This window comes from Melanerpes formicivorus, unplaced genomic scaffold (genome assembly GCF_026170545.1).
Source record: "Melanerpes formicivorus ecotype bairdi unplaced genomic scaffold, bMelFor1.0.p_v2 SCAF_102, whole genome shotgun sequence".
NCBI classification, from domain to species: Eukaryota; Metazoa; Chordata; class Aves; order Piciformes; family Picidae; genus Melanerpes; species Melanerpes formicivorus.
The window spans coordinates 617,901-639,086 of NW_027142454.1; the positions used below are offsets into that span (position 1 = coordinate 617,901).

The window sequence follows — 21,186 nt, forward strand, 5'->3', positions numbered from 1 at the left end:
TCTTCTCCCCTGGGGAAGTCCTCAGAGCCAGATGTGTTTTCCTCCTTTCCCTTTCTTTCCTAGGAACGACAAGGACAGCCAAGGAGAGAACATGTTCCTGCGCTGCATTAGCGAGCTGGTCATTGAAAGCAGAGAGGTACCCTTGGCCATCTTCTGCCTCCCTCACTTCAGCTGACATTCATTTCTTCACTGAAGTCTTTATTTCAGTGCTGTGTTATTTCATCTTTCTCCCTGATGCAGACCTAGATGATAGGAGATCTCACAGTGACCATGCATTGAAGATGTTATCCATCTGATCTTGTTGCAGATGTCCCAGTTGAGTGAATCATAGAATCATAGAATCAGTAAGGTTGGAAGAGACCTCAAAGATCATCAAGTCCAGCCTGTCACCCAACACCTCATGACTACATGGACATCATGGAGGGGTGGCCCTGTACATCAGGGAGGCTCTAGATGCCATTGAGCTGGAGATCAGGGACGATCGGGTTGACTGCTTGTGGGTGAAAATTAGAGGGAAGACCAGCAGGGCAGACATCCTGGTTGGAATCTGTTATAGACCACCCAAGCAGGATGAAGATGTTGATGAGTCATTCTATAGGCAGCTTAAGGCTGTCTCAAGATCGCCAGACTTTGTTCTCATGGGTGATTTCAACCTGTCTGATATCTGCTGGGAACTCAACACAGCAGAGAGGAGGCAGTCTAGGAGGTTCTTAGAGTGCATGGAGGACAGCTTCTTATCCCAGGTGCTGCATGAGCCTGCCAGGGGTAAGGCTATGATTACCCTCCTCTTCACCACCAGGGAAGGGCTGGTGGGGATGTGGTGGTCAGAGAGTGTTTAGGGGCCATGACTTCCTCTTCACCAATAGGGAAGGGCTGGTGGGTGATGTGGTAGTCGGAGGGTGCTTAGGGGCCAGTGACTATGAGATAATTGAATTTTCAGTACTTGGTCAATCTAAGAGGGGCAGCAAGAAGACCTCCACTCTGGACTTCCAGAGGGCAGACTTCAGGTTACTCAAGGAACTAACTCAGAAGGTTCCTTGGGAAACAGCCCTTAAAAACAAAGGGGTCCAGGAGAGCTGGACCTACATCAAGGAAGAGATCTTGAAGGCTCAGGGACAGGCTGTGCCAATGTGCCGGAAGATGAGCTGCCGGGGCAGACGGCCAGCCTGGATGGGCAATGAACTTCTAAAAGAACTAAGGGAAAAAAAGAGGGTGTATCATCTTTGGAAGAAAGGGGAGGCAACCCCTGGAATGTTTAAGGATGCTGCTAGGTCATGTAGGAAGAAAATTAGGGAGGCAAAAGCACATTTGGAGCTTAGACTGGCCTCTGCTGTGAAGGACAACAGAGTCCTTCTATAAATACATTAATAGCAAGAGGAAGGGCAAGGACAACCTCCACTCCTTGGTGGACACGGAGGGGAACGTTGTAACAAAAGATGAGGAAAAGGCAGAGATACTTAACACCTTCTTTGCCTCAATTTTTATTAGCAGGACAGAATGTCTTCTGGACAGCTGGCCTGCAGAGCTGGCAGATGGAGTCAGAGAGCAGCATAGTTTCCCTCTGTTCCAGGATGGGGTAGTTAGAGATCTACTCAGCCGCTTGGATCCCCACAAGTCCATGGGACCAGGCGGGATCCATCCTGGGGTGCTGAGAGAGCTGGCAGATGAGCTGGCCAAGCCACTCTCCATCATTTTTCAGCAGTCCTGGCTCACTGGAGAGGTTCCAGAAGATTGGAAGCTGGCCAACGTGGTGCCCATCCACAAGAAGGGCCGGTTGGATGAGCCAGGGAATTATAGGCCTTCAGCCTGACCTCAGGCAAGATCATGGAACAGGTTATCTTGAGTGCAATCACACAGCACTTCCACGATGGCCAAGGGATCAGGCCCAGCCAGCATGCAGTTAGGAAGGGCAGGTCCTGCCTGACCAACCTGATCTGCTTCTATGATCAGGTGACTCCCAGGTGGATGTGGGGCAGGCTGTGGATGTGGTCTACCTGGACCTCAGCAAGGCCTTTGACACTGTCCCCCACAGCAAACTCCTGGCCAAGCTATCAGCTATGGCTTGGACAGGAGCACTTTGTGTTGGGTTAGGAACTGGCTGGAGGGCTGAGCCCAGAGAGTGGTGGTGAATGGTTCCACAGCCAACTGGCAGCCAGGCACCAGTGGTGTTCCCCAAGGATCAGTGTTGGGCCCTGTGCTCTTTAACATCTTTATTGATGATCTGGATGAGGGCATTGAGTCCATCATCAGTAAATTTGTGGACGACACCAAGCTGGGGGCAAGAGTTGATCTGCTGGAGGGTAGAGAGGCTCTGCAGAGGGACCTCAACAGGCTGGGCAGATGGGCAGAGTCCAAGGGCATGAGATTGAACACATCCAAGTGCCAGGTTCTGCACATCGGCCACAGCAACCCCAGGCAGTGCTACAGGCTGGGGTCAGAGTGGTTGGAGAGCGGCCAGGTAGAGAGGGACCTGGGGGTGCTGGTTGATGGTAGGCTGAACATGAGCCTGCAGTGTGCCCAGGCGGCCAAGAAGGCCAATGGCATCCTGGCCTGCATCAGGAACAGTGTGGCCAGCTACCGCGACTGAGAGATGGAGACAAAGCTTGATGCAAGCAGAGTGTCAACTTTATTGTACAAAGTCTTTTCTTTATATAGGCTAACATAATCAAAAGCAACTTGAGATTGGTAATTAGATGTGTCTGTGTGACAGTTACAGACTCATGATTGGCTGCCAAGAAAATGCCAGGGAACACACATCCCTTGTCAAGGCCCAGACAGGTGTTAGACAGAAGACAAACGATCACACATCTCTTATCTAAGTTCAGAGAGAAGACAAAAGACTCTCTTGCACTGTTTACCAGCTCTTATTCTCAGCTGGTGGCTTCCCTGAGTCACAATGGTCATTGGTAATCAGCTAAATGCTTTTTTCTCTCTACACAGTTGCAGTTTTTTTTTTCCCAAGGTCTGTGGCCCACAAGAGCTAAAACATTTCCTTCTATCGGCTGAGCATTGCTTGAGGTTCTACTCCCTAAATTCAGTCTGTCAGCCAGCAGGAGCAGGGAGGTCATTCTGCCCCTGTACACTGCACTGGTTAGGCTGCACCTTGAGTCCTGTGTCCAGTTCTGGGCCCCTCAGTTTAGGAAGGACATGCTGGAAGATGTCCAGAGAAGGGCAACGAAGTTGGGGAGGGGTTTGGAACACAGCCCTGTGAGGAGAGGCTGAGGGAGCTGGGGTTGCTTAGCCTGGAGAAGAGGAGACTCAGGGGTGACCTTCTTGCTCTCTACAACTACCTGAAGGGAGGTTGTAGCCAGGTGGGGGTTGGTCTCTTCTCCCAGGCACCCAGCACCAGAACAAGAGGACACAGTCTCAAGCTGTGCCAGGGGATGTTTAGGCTAGAGGTTAGGAGGAAGTTCTACACAGAGAGAGTGATTGCCCATTGGGATGTGCTGCCCAGGGAGGTGGTGGAGTCACCATCACTGGAGGTGTTCAGGAGGAGACTTGATAGGGTGCTTGGTGCCATGGTTTAGTTGATTAGGTGGTGTTGGATTAGTCGATAGGTTGGACGCGATGATCTTGAAGGTCTCTTCCAACCTGGTCTGGTCTGGTCTGGTCTGGTCTGGTCTATTCTATTCTATTCTATTCTATTCTATTCGACCATGGAACCAAGTACAAGGGGGCTGGACAAGATGACCTTTAAAACTCCTTTCCAACCCAAACCATTCTGTGGAGGGGGATCCAGAGGAGGGCCACAACTATGATCAGAGGGCTGGGGATCCTCCCCTATGGGGCCAAGCAGAGAGAGCTGGGGCTGTTCAGCCTGGAGAAGAGAAGGCTCCAGGGAGACCTTAGAGCAGCTTTCCAGTACCTCAAGGGGTTCCAGGAGAGCTGGGGAGAGACTTTGGACAAGGGCTTGTAGTGACAGGATGAGTGACAATGGATTGAAGCTTGAGGAGGGTAGATTTAGACTGGAGATTAGGAAGAAGTTGTTGACAGTGCGGGTGGGGACACACTGGAACAGGTTGCCCAAGGAGCTCAGGGATGGCCTCTCCCTGGAGATGTTCAAGGCCAGCTTGGATGAGGCCTTTTGAGCAGCCTGGTGTAATGGAAGGTGTCCCTACCCATGGCAAGGGGCTTGGAACTAGATGACCTGCAAGGTCCCTTCCAATCTAAACCATTCTATGAATCTATGATCTTCAATCACACCTTTTCCCCTGTTGCTGTACACAAATAATTCTGACATGGAGCACTGTTTTTCATTGCTCCATGACTGCCTCTGTGTACCTCTGCAATCCATTGTGAAATCCATGCCTTTCATCTCTCTCTTTTTGTTTCCTTTTTCTCACTTGACACCACCCATGTAGTTTGACATGATCCTTGGAAAGCTGGAGAACGATGGGAGCAGGAAGGTGAGTTGACAATTTCTTGTTTGTGTTTTCCATCACAAGTACAGAGCATGTGTGATTTCTTGCTTTTCTGCCTTCTTCACTAGCCAGAGCCTTACTGAGTGTGAGTACATCCAAGTTGTCCAAGTGTGAGCCCCTTTTACAACATGCCCTAAGAGAAAAGCAGGTCAGGAACTGCAGGGCAAACAGCAGCCCCTGTAGACAAGCAGTGTAAATAAAGGAACAAATGGCCTCAGGTAACTTGAGGGAGGTCAGAATTTCAGCTCTGCAACAGGAAATGGGAGTTAGTGCCCTGTAGGAAAAAAGCAATTAGTAAAACCAGCTTGCTTGTAAGTGGGTGTGAGATTCTTCTGCTCAGGGGTGCCTGTGAAAATTATCTCTATGGCATTATCCTCCCTCACCTCAGAGCAGAAGGTTACTGCAGCACATTAAAAGCCTTGTAATTAGGGAAGTAAGGGGCTAACAGCCCTCAGGTGCAACTGATTTGCCTTCTCCATATAGAGGAAGGTAAGTATTGGATCAGCAATCAGCCATCTTGAGTTGTCGTGGATCTCACTTCAAGCTGGAAAAGCACTAATCTGAAAGTAAGGTGTAGGCTTACGTGGTCAGAAGGTAAAGGTGACCTTAAGGTTGCTCCTGAAAAGAGGAGAGTGCATTCCAATGGTCCAACTTTGAGATAGCCAACAAAACTTTTCTGTTTGCTACAGAAACCTTGGCAGTTTTCTGGGAAAATCTGAGTCCAGATTCAGCTGAATCTTTATGTTAAGATTGGGGCTCATGCTGTAATCACTGCTGCTGTCAGAAAGAGGGAAGGAAGAAAGGAAAGAAAACAGAACATTTCCTTCTGGCAGGATTGTCTCTTAGATGTTTTTGTTCTGTCGGTTCAAAAGCAGTGAGATTGCACACAGGAGAGCAAGGTCCTCACAGAGAGGTTTTTCTCTATTGCAGTTCTTTGTGAGATAGTTTTTAGATGATACTATTAGTGGTGAGTCCTGGGTTTTTTGACCTTACTCCATTCCTTTTATGTATAGCTATTCTTGGCTTTCTTTGGTGTGAAACCAGCAATTGTGTAGTGTTAGGATAAATTCTTCTAGTTGATCTAGCATGTTGAGAGAGGTGATTCTGCCCCTTTCCTCTGCTCTGGTGAGACTTCACCTGGAGGACCCTCAACACAGGAAGGATATGGACCTGATGGAAGGCCGTGGAAATGATCAAAGGCTGGGAGCACCTCTCCTATGAGGACAGGTTGAGGGAGCTGGGATTCTCCAGCCTGCAGAACAGAAGGTTCCAGGGACACCTTAGAGCAGGCTTCCAGTACCTGAAGTGGGCTACAGGACAGCCAAGGAGGGACTTTGGACAAGGGCTTGGAGTGACAGGACAAGTGACAATGGATTGAAGCTGAAGGAGTTCAGCCTGGAGAAGAGAAGGCTCCAGGAAGACCTAATAGCACTTCTAGTATCCAAAGGGGGCTACAAAAAGGCTGCAGAGGGACTGTTTCCAAAGGCCTGCAGTGATAGGATGAGGAGCAATGGTTTGAGTTTAGAGAAGAGAAGATACAGATTGGGTGTTAGAATAAAGTTCTGCACCATGAGGCTGGTGGAACACTGGAACAGATTGCCCAGGGAGGTGGTTGAGGCCCCATCCCTAGAGATATTCAAGGTCAGGCCTGAGAAGTCTGTGAGCAACCTGATCTATTGGAGGATGTCCCTGCTGACTGCAGGGGGATTGGACTGGCTGACCTTTGAAGGTCCCTTCCAACCCAAACCACTCTGTGATTCTGTATAGTCTTATTTTTACATCCTCAGCTGCAGTAAAATCCTTCCCTGCTTTCTTTTCCTCTCTATTACTCCCCTTGTGTTTATTGTTTCTCTCATACTTCCTGTCACCCTTTCATTTCTCCCTGTAAGATTTCCCTTGCCACCTCTCATTTCAACCACCATCCTTGGAGATCCTGGCACCTTATATGCTGAAGTGCTTTGTGTTTTCTTCTCCTCAGCCTAACATCCTCAGCAACTAAAATCATTCCAGTTCTGACCTGCTCTCTGGGTCACTTGGAGTGAATTAGGAGCTGCAGCTACCTCAGAGCTGACTCCCTTGTGGTGAAAGCCCTCTCTCACAAGAGCTTGTTCTGTTTTTGATGTTCCCTTGGCAATGTCCAGTAGGCTATTCTCTACCCTAATCCAACCTGTGAAGTACTCATTGCCTCACCAGAATATTCAGGCACTTTGGAACGTTCTGATTTCCCTTCTCTCCCTTCTCTCTTCTATTTTTTTTTTGGTCTCACCTCTCCAGCCTGGAGTGATAGACAAGTTCACAAGTGACACAAAACCCATCATTAACAAAGTGGCTTCAGCAGCAGAAAACAAAGGGTTGTTTGAAGAAGCTGCCAAGCTCTACGACCTTGCAAAGGTAAAGATCTTCTGGGTGCTGTCTGAAAGATGTGCCTGGCTCTGCTGTTTTCCAAACCTTCTCCATCTAACTAGGAGCTGAAATCTAATCTTGGGGATTGCACTGCCCTTGTTCAAGCAGTTGCTATCTGCTGCTGTTAAAGCAGAACCATGAAGAAGGGTTTCAGTAAGCAGACCTGGGTGGATTGCACTCCAATCCATTCTGATTTTAAGGCATCCTGGGTTTTGATCATTTGAAGGGATTGCCCCATGCATGATTTTATTCTGGCTGCTGAAGTTATTTGCCTGGAGTTGTCCTCTTCCAGTTTCAAAGGTGGTTAATTGAGTCTAAACTTAGTTGGGCTTTACAATGAGTACTCTCTGTTGCCTTCTAAAATCAAAGTGGATACAACCATAGCTACTGCTTGAGAGGAAAGTTAGGGGGAAATGCCTTTTCACATGAGCAAGCAGCATTAGAACAGCAGTAGCTGCTTGGTGTATTCACAAAGTTCCACCTCAACACGTGGAGAAACGTCTTTGGAGTGAGAGTGCTGGAGGCCTGGAACAGGCTGCCCAGGGAGGTTGTGGAGTCTCCTCTGTAGAGATCCCAACCCCAGCTGGGCATTGTGATCCTGGACAAGCAGCTGTGGGTGCCCTGACTTAGCAGAGTTCCCTTACAACCCCCACCCTGCTGGGATTGTGTTGCTCATAGCTAATATGATCTTGACTCTTTATTGAACAGAGGCACCTGAGGCACCTCTAGGCACCAATGCAAGAGACTTTTTCAGCAAGTTTAAAACACTGAGTCCCCTCAAGCTCCTTTCATTTGTGTGTAACTTGAATCCCCACAGAACCCTGACAAGGTTTTAGAGCTGATGAACAAGCTCCTCAGTCCTGTTGTTCCCCAGATCAGCACTCCCCAGTCCAACAAGGAGCGGCTGAAGAACATGGCTCATTCCATTGCTGAGAGGTAAGACAAGGGGGCAGGACAAGGAGGACAGAACAATCCTTGCTATCAATACAGACTGGGGGATGAGGTGATAGAAAGCAGCCCTGTGGAAGAGGACTTGATGGACAAGAAGCTGGACAGGAGCAGGCAGTGAGAGCTTGCAGCCCAGAAGGCAAATCACATCCTGGGCTGCATCAAAAGATGCACTGCCAGCAGAGCCAGAGAGGTGATTCTGCCACTTTGCTCTGCTGAGACCTCACCTGGAGTACTGTCCAGGTCTGGAGCCCTCAATACAGGAAGGACATGGACCTGATGGAGAGGGTCCACAGGAGGGCCATGAAAGCGATCAGGAGGTTGGAACACCTCTGCTATGAGGACAGGCTGAGGGAGCTGGGGGTGTTCAGCCTGGATAAAAGAAAGCTCCAGGGAGACCTTAGAGCAGCTTCCAGTACTTGAAGGAGGCTACAAGAAGGCTGCAGAGAGACTGTTTACAAAGGCTTGTGCTGATAAGATGAGGGGCAGTGGTTTCAAATTAGAGCAGAGCAGATTTAGATTGGATGTTTGGAACAAGTTCTTTACTATGAGGGTGGTGGAACACTGGAACAGGTTGCCCAGGGAGGTGGTTGAGGTCCCATCCCTGGAGATATTCAAGGTGAAGCTCAACAAGGCTCTGGGCAGTCTGATCTAGTTGAGGATGCCCCTGCTGTCTGCAGAGAGGGTTGGACTGGATGACCTTTGGAGTTCCCTTCCAAACCAGACCATTCAATGATTCTGTGACTCAGTGGTTAGCCTGGAGCTGACCTGGGACTGTCAGTTCAGTGGGGATTAATTCCCAGTCTTGTTTCTGCTGGCTGACCCCTAGCCTCCACAGCACTGCATTCAGGAAGATGGAGAAGAGGCAGAATTTAATCTGTCCTGCTCAGGATGGCTTGTAGGACTGAAACTTTGAGTCTGATCTTCAGGGACAGGGCAGGGACATATGACAGGAAGCTTTATCTGCAGCTGGAGCAGGAAAAGGGCATTGCAGGATTGCCAGCTGGAGATAAAGTCTATTAAGGAGAAATATATGCACTGAATTATGTGGTTTAGATGTTAAGAGCAAAAGAAGAGTTGCAGAATCATTGCATACAGTTTGTTTCAAACACCACTGAGAGGGACCTAATTCAACCTGGCCTTGAACACCCCAAGGCAGGGAGCATCCACAAGCCCCCTGGGCAACCTGTTCCAGTGTCTCCCCATCCTCACGGTAAAGAATTTCTTCCTGATCTCCAGTCTAAATTTGCTCTCCTGAAATTTGCCTTCCTCAAGCTTCAAATTAGGGAGAGAAAGGCAGAGGTGTGTTGATTTCAGGCAGGGGATTTGCCTTTCTTCTCTTGACAAGTGACATTTGCCAGTCTGTCCTTCAGTCAACCTTCCCCTCCTTTACTAAGGCAGCAGGCTGAGGGAACATTGGTGCCTTACTGACTCAGTGAGACACTCATTTAATAGCAGACATTAAGGAGAATTAAACCTGTGGCTTGAGCTTAAGCTTCAGCAGAAAGGGCTTTGTTTTGCTGCTTGCTTTGATCTGTAGGAGAGCACCAAATATTCCTGTGCAGTGCTACTGCTTTACGGCCACAGAGGCTGTGATGAGCTTGTCTGCTGGCCAATTCAAGGGCACACAGGGCTGTTCTCCCTCTGCCATCCTGCAGACAGTACTGTGGCAAGGCAGCTTTGCTCCTGTCTGTCCTTGAAATGTTTTTGAGACAGGGGAGGCCACCCAAAAATAGCCCAAGAGGCTGGCTGGTGTCCCCTGCAGCAGCAAGCGCCGCACACTTGACTGCTTGTACTGCTAGAAGGAGGAGCTCCTTTCTGCCCTTGTGTTGTTAGGAGTGAGAGCAGCCAGTCATCTGGTTCATCTCCTATCAAGTGCAGCTAGAGGAGAGCAGGCAGAAGCTTCTAGAATCACAGAATGGTTTGGGTTGGAAGGGACCTCAGAGATCATCTGCTCCAACCTCCCACACCACGGGCAGGGACACCTCTCAATTAGACTCAGCTGCTCAAGGCTTCATCCAGCCTGGCTTTGAACACCCCCAGGGAGGAGCCATCCACAGCTTCCCTAGGCAACCTGTTCCAGTGTCATACTGGAGGAAAAAAGAAAGCCAGCAGAAGCTGAAGTCTTAACTCCTTGCCTGGAGCAGGTGGTTGTGCTGCAGCATGGTCTGCTGTAAAGCAGTGTGTTAAACATGCTTGTAGAGCATTTGCCTTGCAGGCCTCTGCTTCCTGTCACTGTGTTCCCACTGAATGTGGGGAGTGTAAACATTGAAAAGGAAACAAATGCTGCCTTTGATGGGGAAGGAGCAAAGAAGAAAAGTGGATTTTGAAAAGCCACAACCTGTGAAAATTCTGCCTCCTGGTTAAGGAATATGAAAAGCTGCCCTTTGTTAGATGCCTCTTGTCCTTGTGCTTGATGTCTCGGCTTGCAAGGCTTGCAAGAGGACATTGAGAAAGCAGAGCCATTTTGTGCAGTGAAATTGTAACCCAAATCTCTTTCAGGTACAAGGCTCAGGGGATAAATGCAAAGAAGTCCATCGACTCCACCTTCTACCTTCTGCTGGACTTGATCACGTTCTTCGACGACTATCACGCTGGTCACATTGACAGAGCCTTTGATGTAAGTTCCAAGAGTTCTATTTCAAGCACAGCCTTCTGAATGCCCTTGAAAAGCTCAGGATGTCTCCCAAGAACATCACTTAAACCCCCCCCAAAAATATACATTTAATGAGTTAGAAGGTGCTGCAGTGCTAAACGTGTTCCTTCCCTATTGCTTCCTAATCAGGAAGGTTTGCCTGGAGCTGTTTTGTTTGTTGGGCATTGAAGAAAATACTCCTGCTGCTCCCCAAAGTGAGGAGAGAAACCAGTAAATGCCAGTGAGATGATTTCTCTCAACTGGAATTGAGCTGATTTCATTAACCCTTCATTAGATTAGAATAGAATTAACCAGGTTGGAAAAGACCTCTGCGCTCATCAAGTCCAACCTCTCACCCAACACCATCTAATCAACTAAACCATGGCACCAAGCACCCCAGCCAGCCTCTTCCTAAACACCTCCAGGGATGGGGACTCCACCACCTCCCTGGGCAGCACATTCCAATGGCCAATAGCCAATCTCTCTTGCTGGGAAGAGCTTCTTCCTAACATCCAGCCTAAACCTCCCCTGGCACAGCTTGAGACTGTGTCCTCTTGTTCTTCTGCTAGTTGCCTGGGAGAAGAGACCAACCCCCACCTGGCTACAACCTCCCTTCAGGGAGTTGTAGACAACAATAAGGTCTCTCCTGAGCCTCCTCTTCTCCAGGCTAAGCAACCCCAGCTCCCTCAGCCTCTCCTCACAGGGCTGTGCCCCAGACCCCTCCCCAGCTTTGTTGCCCTTCTCTGGACACCTTCCAGCACCTCAACATCTTTCCTAAACTGAAGGCCCAGAACTGGACACAGGACTCAAGGTGTGGCCTAACCAGTGCTGAGTACAGGGCACAATGACCTCCCTGCTTGTGCTGGCCACACTGTTCCTGATGCAGGCCAGGATGCCATTGGCCTTCTTGGCCACCTAGGCACACTCCTGGCTCCTGTTCAGCCTACTAGCAACCAGTCCCCCCAGGTCCCTTTCTGCCTGGCAGATGAAAGGTTGATTACCTACCCCTGAGTGCTGCTTTTCTCTTTGAAGATCATCGAGCGCCTGAAGCTGGTCCCTCTTAGCCAAGACTCTGTGGAGGAGAGAGTTGCTGCCTTCAGGAATTTCAGTGATGAAGTAAGTGACATCTCTTGGCTGTAGCTTCCAAAAGCCTCTGGCTTTGTTGAAAGGATCTTAAAACCTCGTGTCTTACTTTTGGAGCACGACGGAGGCTCTGTTCTCTCTTCCAGTGGCAATGCTGTTCATAGCTACCTGAACCTGTACAAAGCATATAAAAGACACAAAAATCCATAGTCTGGGTTCAGTGCAGAACTCCATTAAGCCAAAGCTTCACACAAACCTCCCTTCAAACCAGGCTGACAAACCCAGGCCTTCATGCCCCACCTCTACCAAGCCTCTCTGCCCCCCATACCAAACCACTGTGACACAACTACAATTCAACTTGGCAGCTTCAGGCCCCAGTTAGGCTGCTCCAGGCCTAATTGGCAGCGTGGCCTAATTGGCAGCATGGCCAAGGCCAACACCAGGCCTCTCCTGCAAGAGCTAACAGCCTGTGTGCCCTCCCAGGAGGAGAGAGGGAGGGGAAAAAGGGAAGAAAAGTGACTCTGCAGCCAGTTTGTAGGGATGCAGGACATCTGGGAATGAATTGCATCTTCTGGTCCGCCTCCTGGACCCTGTGAACCTGCTGGAAGTCTCTAGCTTCATGGTTCTTAAAGGCACCTAGCCTCAAAACCATCATACCTTGTCACCTCCATCATTCTTACTCTGATGGGGAAGCTGTCTGGGATTATCCTGCATTCCCACAAGCAGACTCGTGGCTTGCAGTTCTCGCTCCCTGCTGCTGCGCTTTGGATCACTGGAATTCTCTGCTCCCTTTTGCAGCAGGCCTCTGCAGATCTCAATCTCTCTGAATTAACTGGATATGAATCAAGAAGGTGGCATACTGAAACCCGTCAGCTGTGCTGCTGCTGGCTTAGTTCTTCCATGCCATTAATGGTTACAGGCTCACAGGAGGTTAGGGGTTGGAAGTGACCTCTGGAGATCATTGAGTCCAACCCCCCTGCCAGAGCAGGACCAGAGAATCCAGCACAGGTCACATAGGAACACATCCAGATGGGGCTGGAGTCTCCAAGAAGGAGACTCCACAGCCCCTCTGGGCAGCCTGTTCCAGTGCTCTGTGACCCTCACAGTCAAGAAGTTCCTCCTCATATTGAGATGGAACCTCCTGTGCTGTGGTTTATATCCATTGCCCCTTGGCCTGTCCCAGGGTGCAACTGAGCAGAGCCTGTCCCCTCCCTCAGATATTTATAAACATGTACTAAATCCCCTCTCAGTCTTCTCCAGACTAAAAAGCTCCAGGGCTCTCAGCCTCTCCTCATAGGGCACAATGCTCCAGTCTTTTCATCATCCTGGTATCTCTCTGTTGGACTCTCTCCAGCAGATCCCTGTCCCTCCTGAGCTGGTAGAGGAACTCATGTTTGGGTATTAACAGATGAAGCCTAGTGGAAGGCTGTTACTGCTCTTGGGATGGTCAAACTGGAGGGTGACACTTCTCTTACACAGTGGTGGTGTGGATTCGAGTGCTTTGGGGTGTTTTGGGTTTTACCTCAACTGTTGCTGTCAAACATGAAGGTGCAGCCATCACACATCTGTCTCAAAATGCTGGAGCACATTTTGGCACAGGATTGCTGTCACAGCAGGGGGAACCATCAAATAGATGACTGTTACATGAAGAAATACCAACCACAGCTATCATCACTGGTTTTTTCCTGATGCCCTGTAGCAAGGGTAATGATTCTGCCAACCTGCTCTTCACTGAAATATGCCCTTATATTATCTTTTCCCCCCCCACCTTGTGTAGATCAGGCACAATTTATCTGAGGTCCTGCTTGCAACCATGAACATTCTGTTCACCCAATACAAGAGGATGAAAGGCACAAGCCCAGCCACCCCTGCCAGACCCCAGAGGGTGATGGAAGACAGAGATTCGGTAAGGTTATGATCCTCATTGTCTGACTAGTCCTCCTCCTTCTTTTTCCTCCTGATTCCAATGGACTGGGCTTCTCTAATGGTCTTCACTTTTGACTTGCTTAGTTAGAGTCTTAGACTGCTCAGCTTGCTCAGCTACTTGGAGTCTCGAGACTGGTCTCTTGTAACTTCAGCTTTCTATAAAGTAAGGATGGTGCTTGAAATGGCTTTGAACTAATTAACATCTAGTCATAGATTCATAGAATGATTTGGGTTGGAAGGGACCTTCAAGATCATCTAGTTCCAACCCCCCCTGCCATGGGCAGGGACACCCCCCACCAGCCCAGGTTGCTCAAGGCCTCATCCAAACTGGCCTTGAGCACCTTCAGGGAGGGGGCATCCACAGCCTCCCTGGGCAACCTGTTCCAGTGTCTCCCAACCCTCACTCTAAAGAGTTTCTTCCTAATATCCAGTCTCAACCTACACCCTACATATTGCACTACATATCTACCTCTGAGCAAGAGGAAATAAGTGTACAGTTTGCTTCTTGGTGGGATCTTAAGTAGTTAAGACATGTGGACAGTGCATTGTGTCTAGGAGGGGTGATATCCACTCCTTTCCTTGGATTTAGTGCCCTGCTCATGCAAAACAGCATTTCTGGTGGGAAGGCCTTCCATGACTCCTCTCCTTGCCTTCCTTCTCTAGTAGTCTGAGTTGACACTTTCAGTGTCCTTGAGCAATACAGCAGGATACTCAAGTTCACTTGAACAGGAACAGGCTGCCCAGAGAGCTGGTGGAGTCTCAGTCTCTGAAGACATTCAAAACCCACCTGGATGTGTTCCTGTGTGACCTTCTCTAGGTGATCCTGCCATGGCAAGGGGTTAGACTCGATGGTCTCCAGAGGTCCCTTCCAAGCCCTACCCTTCTGTGATTCTGTAATGGCTGTAGCAGTTCACCAGTGGTGTACTCAGCACTGGTCAGGCCACACCTTGAGTCCTGTGTCCAGTTCTGGGCCCCTCAGTTTAGGAAAGATGTTGAGTTGCTGGAAGGTGTCCAGAGAAGGGCAACAAAGCTGGGGAGGGGTCTGGAGCACAGCCCTGTGAGGAGAGACTGAGGGAGCTGGGGTTGCTTAGCCTGGTGAAGAGGAGGCTCAGGGGAGACCTTCTTGCTGTCTGCACCTCCCTGAAGGGAGGTTGTAGCCAGGTGGGGGTTGGTCTCTTATCCCAGGCACCCAGCACCAGAACAAGAGGGACACAGTCTCAAGCTGCACCAGGGGAGGTTTAGGCTGGAGGTGAGGAGAAAGTTCTTCCCGGAAAGAGAGATTGGCCATTGGAATGTGCTGCCCAGGGAGGTGGTGGAGTCACCATCCCTGGAGGTGTTTAGGAAGAGACTGGCTGGGGTGCTTGGTGCCATGGTTTAGTTGATTAGATGGTGTTGGGTGATAGGTTGGACTCAATGATCTTGAAGGTCTTTTCCAACCTGGTCTGGTCTATTCTATTCTATTCTATTCTATTCTATTCTATTCTATTCTATTCCATTCCATTCCATTCCATTCCATTCCATTCCATTCCATTCCATTCCATTCCATTCCATTCCATTCCATTCCATTCCATTCCATTCCATTCCATTCCATTCCATTTCTATTCTATTCTAATTCTATTCTATTCTCCTGCCTCTGCAGTGGAGTGGGAAGCTTCCAGGTGTGATAGTGCTTGGTCTGGTTGCCTATTTAAATGGGTGATGGCAGTGGGCTTGACTTCACTGCTGAAGTCAGTGCTGAAGTATTGCCCTCACCTACTGGGAGGCCAGCCTTCAGCAAGGCCTGAAATAGGTATCACTGAAAGGGCACAGCCAGATTAGTGGGCACTCACCTGTGACTGTGCTGTGCTGAGCAGGAGCTTTGCTGTCATCAGATTTAGCCTTGTAGCTTTGGGGAAGTCAAAGCTACAACAGGCACCTGAAAACCAAGGCCAAACTACTTACCCATCACTTAAAGATTAGGAAATAAATATCAACTCCTTTTGAGAATGAAAAGCAACCTGGGAGACAGCCAGATACAGTCAGCTGCAGGAGTGTCTTTGATCTGTGCACTGCAGTGTTGGTAAATGCCTTAGCAGCACTTTATCAATGGCATCAGGAACTGAAAGGCTCAAGCTCTGACCACCCCAGGTTTTGTCTTTGGGGTGCAGGCTTGGGGTGAGCTACAGGATCCTGCCTTGCAACTGCACTTTGGAGAGGGAGGCATGTTGCTTGGGCTTTTCCCTCCTTAAGTTCCACAGGTGTGAAGAAGTCTTGGGCTGACCCAGTCTGTGTGGTCACAGGGCACTGAGCAAACAGCCTCAGCTCCTTGCTTTTCCCAGTGAGCTGTTGATGCTGGAGCTGTCATTTCAGTCTTGTGCCTTGTGCTAGGAGCATTTACCTTCTGCATAGGGCTGTAATGCTGCCAGGTGTCAACCATGCTGTGAATACCATCACCATGGCCAGGCAAAGCTTGCTGGCCTGGTTGGCATTGGGAGCAGCAGCTTTGCTTGGCAGGGGCTTGTGTAGGAGGAAGCCACCATGAGACTGTATGGCATCAGCAGCATGCTCAAAGGCAGCCTGCTTCAGAAACCTGCAGCTGTGGAGAGCAGCTGATGTTGTACCTTGCTAACAACCCTTGGGAGCTTTCTGTTTTAGCAAGCTTTCAGTTTTGTTAATCAAGCTTCTGGGGTCTCATGGCAGCAGGGTGTCAGTGCTGTTGGAGGCACCATTTCTGAAGGGGGCTACAAGAAAGCTGGGGAGGAGCTTTTGAGGGTGTCAGGGAGTGATAGGACTGGGGGGGATGGAGCAAAACTAGAAATGGGTAGATTCAGATTGGATGTTAGGAGGAAGTTCTTTCCCATGAGGGTGGTGAGACACTGGCACAGGTTGCCCAGGGAGGTGGTGGAAGCCTCATCCCTCATGGTTTTTAAGGCCAGGCTGGATTTGGCTGTGAGCAACCTGCTGTAGTGTGTGGTGTCCCTGCCCATGGCAGTGGGGTTGGAACTGGCTGAGCCTTGAGGTCCCTTCCCACTCTATGATTCTATGTGGTGTGTGTGCTAAAAGCTGTGTGCAGCCATCAGAGGGGACAAGTGCCTGCTGTTCCTGTAGCCAGGGAGGTGAGAAGAGAAGAGAAGAGAAGAGAAGAGAAGAGAAGAGAAGAGAAGAGAAGAGAAGAGAAGAGAAGAGAAGAGAAGAGAAGAGAAGAGAAGAGAAGAGAAGAGAAGAGAAGAGAAGAGAAGAGAAGAGAAGAGAAGAGAAGAGAAGAGAAGAGAAGAGGAAGAGAAGAGAAGAGAAGAGAAGAGAAGAGAAGAGAAGAGAAGAGAAGAGAAGAGAAGAGAAGAGAAGAGAAGAGGGACTGTCACATCAGAAAGGAGCATGAATCTGCTAGGAGAGGGTTTGCGAGGGAGAAACACCTCCAGCCATGTAGTTCCTAGCTGCCTAAAGATTTGTGCAGACAGGAAAATAAGAGGCATGGGCATATAGAAGGTGGGCAGAGGAGAGCTTCAGCATGTGTTCCACTTTCTTCTCACCCTGAAGGATTTCCTCTGAGCTTGCAGGGAGCAGGGAATCTAAATAATTTCATGTTCCCTGTCTGGGAAGCCACTTGGGTGTTTTCACTGGTGGGAAGAAAAGGGAACACTTTAAATGTGAGAAGTGTTCAGCAGCATCTCCTCATTCACCTGAACAGACAGCAAATACAAGCTCCTCTGCAGGCTCTGCTTTTCCTTTTGAACTTCCCTTAGGGGAAGGCAGCTTTTCCTTGTTCCACAAAGAAGGGAATTTTAGGGGCAATCAGGCTTTTCCAGAAGCTTTAACCATCTCAGCACATTGCCCACTAGACAGAGCAAGAACAAAAAATCCCCTTTCCTGGAAGGGGTCTTTGAAACCCCTGGGTGTTCTCTTAGGGCAGACAGACTCACAGAATACTAGATTCCCAGCGTGGTGGGGGTTGGAAGGGGTCTCTAGAGATCATCCAGTCCAACCCTTCTGCTAAAGCAGAGTATCCACAGCAGCTTGTCCAGGATCACAATGCCCAGGTGAGTTTGGAAGCTCTCCAGAGGAGACTCCACAGCTTCTCCGAGCGGCCTGCTCCAGGGCTCCGGCACCCTCACACCAAAACAAGCTTCTCCTCCTGGGTTCCAGTTTGTGCCCATTGCTCCTTGTTCTGTTACTGGACACCATTAACTCTCCCCAGTAGTTCCCTGTCTCTCTGATCTCTCAGTTCATCAGAGGAATGTGAGAACAGGAGACAGGAGCTGTTTGTCAGTCTGCAGCCTCTGAGGAGCAGGTTCCCCAGGGCAGGACCACATGACTCTGAATTTCCATGCTGTCTGCTGACCACCAGAAGTGGGAGCTTGCTATAATGGGTGGGGACCAGAGGAGCTTTGGCAGGAACAAGTGTTGACCTAGCAGCAATGGCAGGGTGGAGATGAATCTCCTCTGAGGCCCCAGAAGCAGCAGTGCTCTCTGCTGGACCATCTGCCCCACTTCAGAGATGAAAAAGGCTTTGTTCAGAACGGGCCAGGCTTGGGGGCAGAGGTGGCAATTGATGCATTTTTGTTTATTTCAGAATGAAATTAGCTCTGGTTTGAGTCTGGTTTTGTGGGGTCTGTACAGTAATGAGTTTGAGGAGGGGGGGGTCCTGCTCAGCATGGTGCTTTTGGTTGGATTGCAGGCACAGGCTGCAGCGACAGCCCTGACCCAGATGTCGTCAGGGTGTGACAGCAGTGTCATACACTGCCTCCCCCAAAATCCCTGAAGCAGCCCAAGGGGCAGTATCTCAGCAGCAAAATTATGTCAGGAAAGGAATGGAATTCTTGATTTTTAATTTGTGGGCTTACTTGAACTCACTAAGTGGCTGTACTGCTCCTGCAGTAATTGCAGGCAGTAGAACACCTAAACCTCCAGGCCGCTCTTAACCTCTGCACACCTCTGCTCCTTCTTCCTGAGCTGTTCCAGCCTGCCCTATTGGTTTGATGCTTGAAAGCAAGCCAACTCCAGTGTCATTGCTACCAAACAGGTAAAGAAAGCAGGCCCTGGTGCTGCTCTGAAGCCTCCCTGAGTTATATTCATTCCAGAGAGTCAGACACCTTGACAGGCTGCTTTTCACTCACCACCTCTTCTGACCTCCACTGAACAGCTGCAGGTCAGACAGGACCTCACTGTGCAACAGATTTGGAGTGCTGCTTGTTAACTGTGAGCCTGCAGTGTGCTCTTGTGGCCAAGAACACCACTGGTCTCCTGTGGTCCATGAAGAAGAGTGTGGCCAGCAGGGGCAGAGGAAGTTCACCTTCCCCTCTACTCTGCCCTAGGAAGGCTGCATCTGGAGTACTGGATGCAGTTCTGGGCTCCCCAGTTAAAGAGACAGGGAGCTAGTGGAGAAAGTTCAGCAGAGGCCACAAAGATGCTGAACATCTCTGTGAGCAGGAAAGGCTGAGAGCCCTGGGGCTGTTGAGCCTCAAGAAGAGCAGCCCCAGAGGGGATCTGAGCAATGCTCAGAAAGAGTTGAGAGTGGAGGGCAAGAGGCTGGGGCCAGACTCTTTTCATTGGTGCCCAGGAACAAGACAAGGGGCAGTGGACACAAACTGGAACCCAGGAGGTTCCATCTGAAAAGGAGGAGAAACTTGTTTGGTGTAAGGGTGCTGGAGACCTGGAGCAGGCTGCCCAAAGTGGTTGTGGAGTCTCCTTCTCTGGAGAGATTCCAAATCCTGGCCATTGTGCTCCTGGGCAAGCTGCTGTGGGTGCCCTGCTTTAGCAGTGGTGTTTGGACTGGATGATCTCCAGAGGTCACAGTATCATAGTATCATTCAGGGTTGGAAGGGACCACAAGGATCATCTAGTTCCAACCCCCCTGCCATGGGCAGGGACACCCCACACTAGATCAGGCTGCCCAGAGCCTCAGCCAGCCTGGGCTTAAACACCTCCAGGGACAGGGCCTCAACCACCTCCCTGGACAACACATTCCAGGGCTTCACCACTCTCATGGTGAAGAACTCTCATGGTCCCTTCCAACCCTCACCATGCAGGGATTCTGTAAATCATTCCTGTATTCTTTCAGCTGTTTTGTGGCCTTGTGGTGCACAATGAAGGATCTTTTGACTTCCAGCAAAGCTCTCTGGATGTACTCCATACATCTGCTTCTGTTGTGTTAGGGAATGAAGAGCCTTGAAGGCTGTTGGTGTAATGTAGGTGATGCTGCCTGTGGCACCACCAGTTTCTTTGTAGTGCTTCTGCTTTGAGGATGTTAATGATGCATTCAGCAGGGCCAACTTTATGTTTTGGAAGGTGGGAAGGAGTTGAGTTGCCCTGAGAAAGTCCACTTCATGGAGGACTTACAAGATGGCTGCGGCACATCAACATCCCAGAGTGCTGAAAATATTTTTCTCTTGGGTAATTTGAACTAAATGGGGTCTAGTTTTTTGAAGCAAAAGGGTAGCTTGACATGGTTTTAGTGATTGCAAAAGAGAGCAAGTGGATTCCCTTCCAAGTGAGGAAAGGGAAAGCAGAGAGCAGCTCTGAGAAGCAGAGAATCACAGAATTGTCAGGGTTGGAAGGGACCTCAAGGATCAGCCAGTTCCAACCCCCCTGCCATGCGCAGGGACACCTCACACTACAGCAGGTTGCTCACAGCCAAATCCAGCCTGGCCTTAAAAACCATGAGGGATGAGGCTTCCACCACCTCCCTGGGCAACCTGTGCCAGTGTCTCAGCACCCTCATGGGAAAGAACTTCCTCCTAACATCCAATCTGAATCTCCCCATTTCTAGTTTTGCTCCATCCCCCCCCAGTCCTATCACTCCCTGACACCCTCAGAAGTCCCTCCCCAGCTTTCTTGTAGCCCTCTTCAGATCCTGGAAGGCCCCAAGAAGGTCTCCTCAGAGCCTCCAGACTGAACAACCCCAACTCCCTCAGCCTGTCTCTGTAGCAGAGGTGCTCCAGCCCAACCTCCAGCCAAAGTTTCATTCTGGTCTCCATCAGCTTTCCTTGGGGGGGTGGTGGGGGGGGGCAAGGCAGGGGAGGGATGGGTTGAAACTGAAATAACTTGGATTTCTCTGGGGTTTATTGTTTTAGCAACTCAGGTCTCAAGCTCGTGCCCTGATCACCTTTGCTGGCATGATCCCTTACCGCACGTCAGGAGACACCAACGCCAGGCTTGTGCAGATGGAGGTCCTCATGAACTAGCAGCTCCTTGCCCCAGGGCTTGCAGCCCCCCCCTGCACCTCTCTTTCCTATGTTCAGAGGCTGGGACCAGTGGCCTTTTGTATTGTGGTTTGGGTTTGGGGTTTGGTTTTTTTTTGGGTTGTTTTTCTTATTGGGTCATTAGGTTGTTTTGGTTTGGTTTGGTTTGGTTTGGTTTGGTTTGGTTTGGGGTTGGGTTTGGGTTTGGGTTTTTCAGTTGATTAAATAAATTTCTTTTGATTTCTATTTGGTTTTGATATTTTCATTTTCACTCTTTGTGGCTGGTTTGGTGGGGTGTGGTTTGTTGGGGTTTTTTTTTTGTTGTTGTTGCTGTTGTGTCTGTGTGTGGTTTTGTGTTTTGGTTCATCTTGCTTGCGGTTGGTTTCGAGGGAGGAAACCGTTCCCAGTTCCTGCGCAGAAATCAGGCCGGGAGCGCTGCTGTAGCGGCAGGCAGCTTGGATTGGAGGCTTCTGGAGCAGCCAGCTTGGCAGTTTTAGGCTCTTTTGGGGTGTGGATGCATGTTAACTTGCTGACTTGCTGGAAGATGTCCAGAGAAAGACAACAAAGTTGGTGAGGGACTTGGAACAACACAGCCCTGTGAGGAGAGGCTGAG

The 21,186-nt window shown here is 49.7% G+C and overlaps 1 protein-coding gene across 2 annotated transcripts in view; it reads left to right on the forward strand.

Annotated features, from left to right (window-relative positions):
* The window catches only part of NUP93 (nucleoporin 93), a 131,545-nt gene extending 110,726 nt beyond the window's left edge, over positions 1-20,819 (forward strand). For both annotated transcript variants that reach the window (XM_068166541.1, XM_068166542.1), the window contains 8 exons: positions 64-136; positions 4,362-4,406; positions 6,696-6,812; positions 7,642-7,760; positions 10,275-10,392; positions 11,440-11,523; positions 13,268-13,396; positions 20,466-20,819. In XM_068166541.1, coding sequence (XP_068022642.1) covers positions 64-136; positions 4,362-4,406; positions 6,696-6,812; positions 7,642-7,760; positions 10,275-10,392; positions 11,440-11,523; positions 13,268-13,396; positions 20,466-20,576 — 796 coding nt within the window. In that variant the 3' untranslated portion in view covers positions 20,577-20,819. The remainder of the gene's footprint in view (positions 1-63; positions 137-4,361; positions 4,407-6,695; positions 6,813-7,641; positions 7,761-10,274; positions 10,393-11,439; positions 11,524-13,267; positions 13,397-20,465) is intronic.
* Positions 20,820-21,186: the final 367 nt, after the last annotated feature.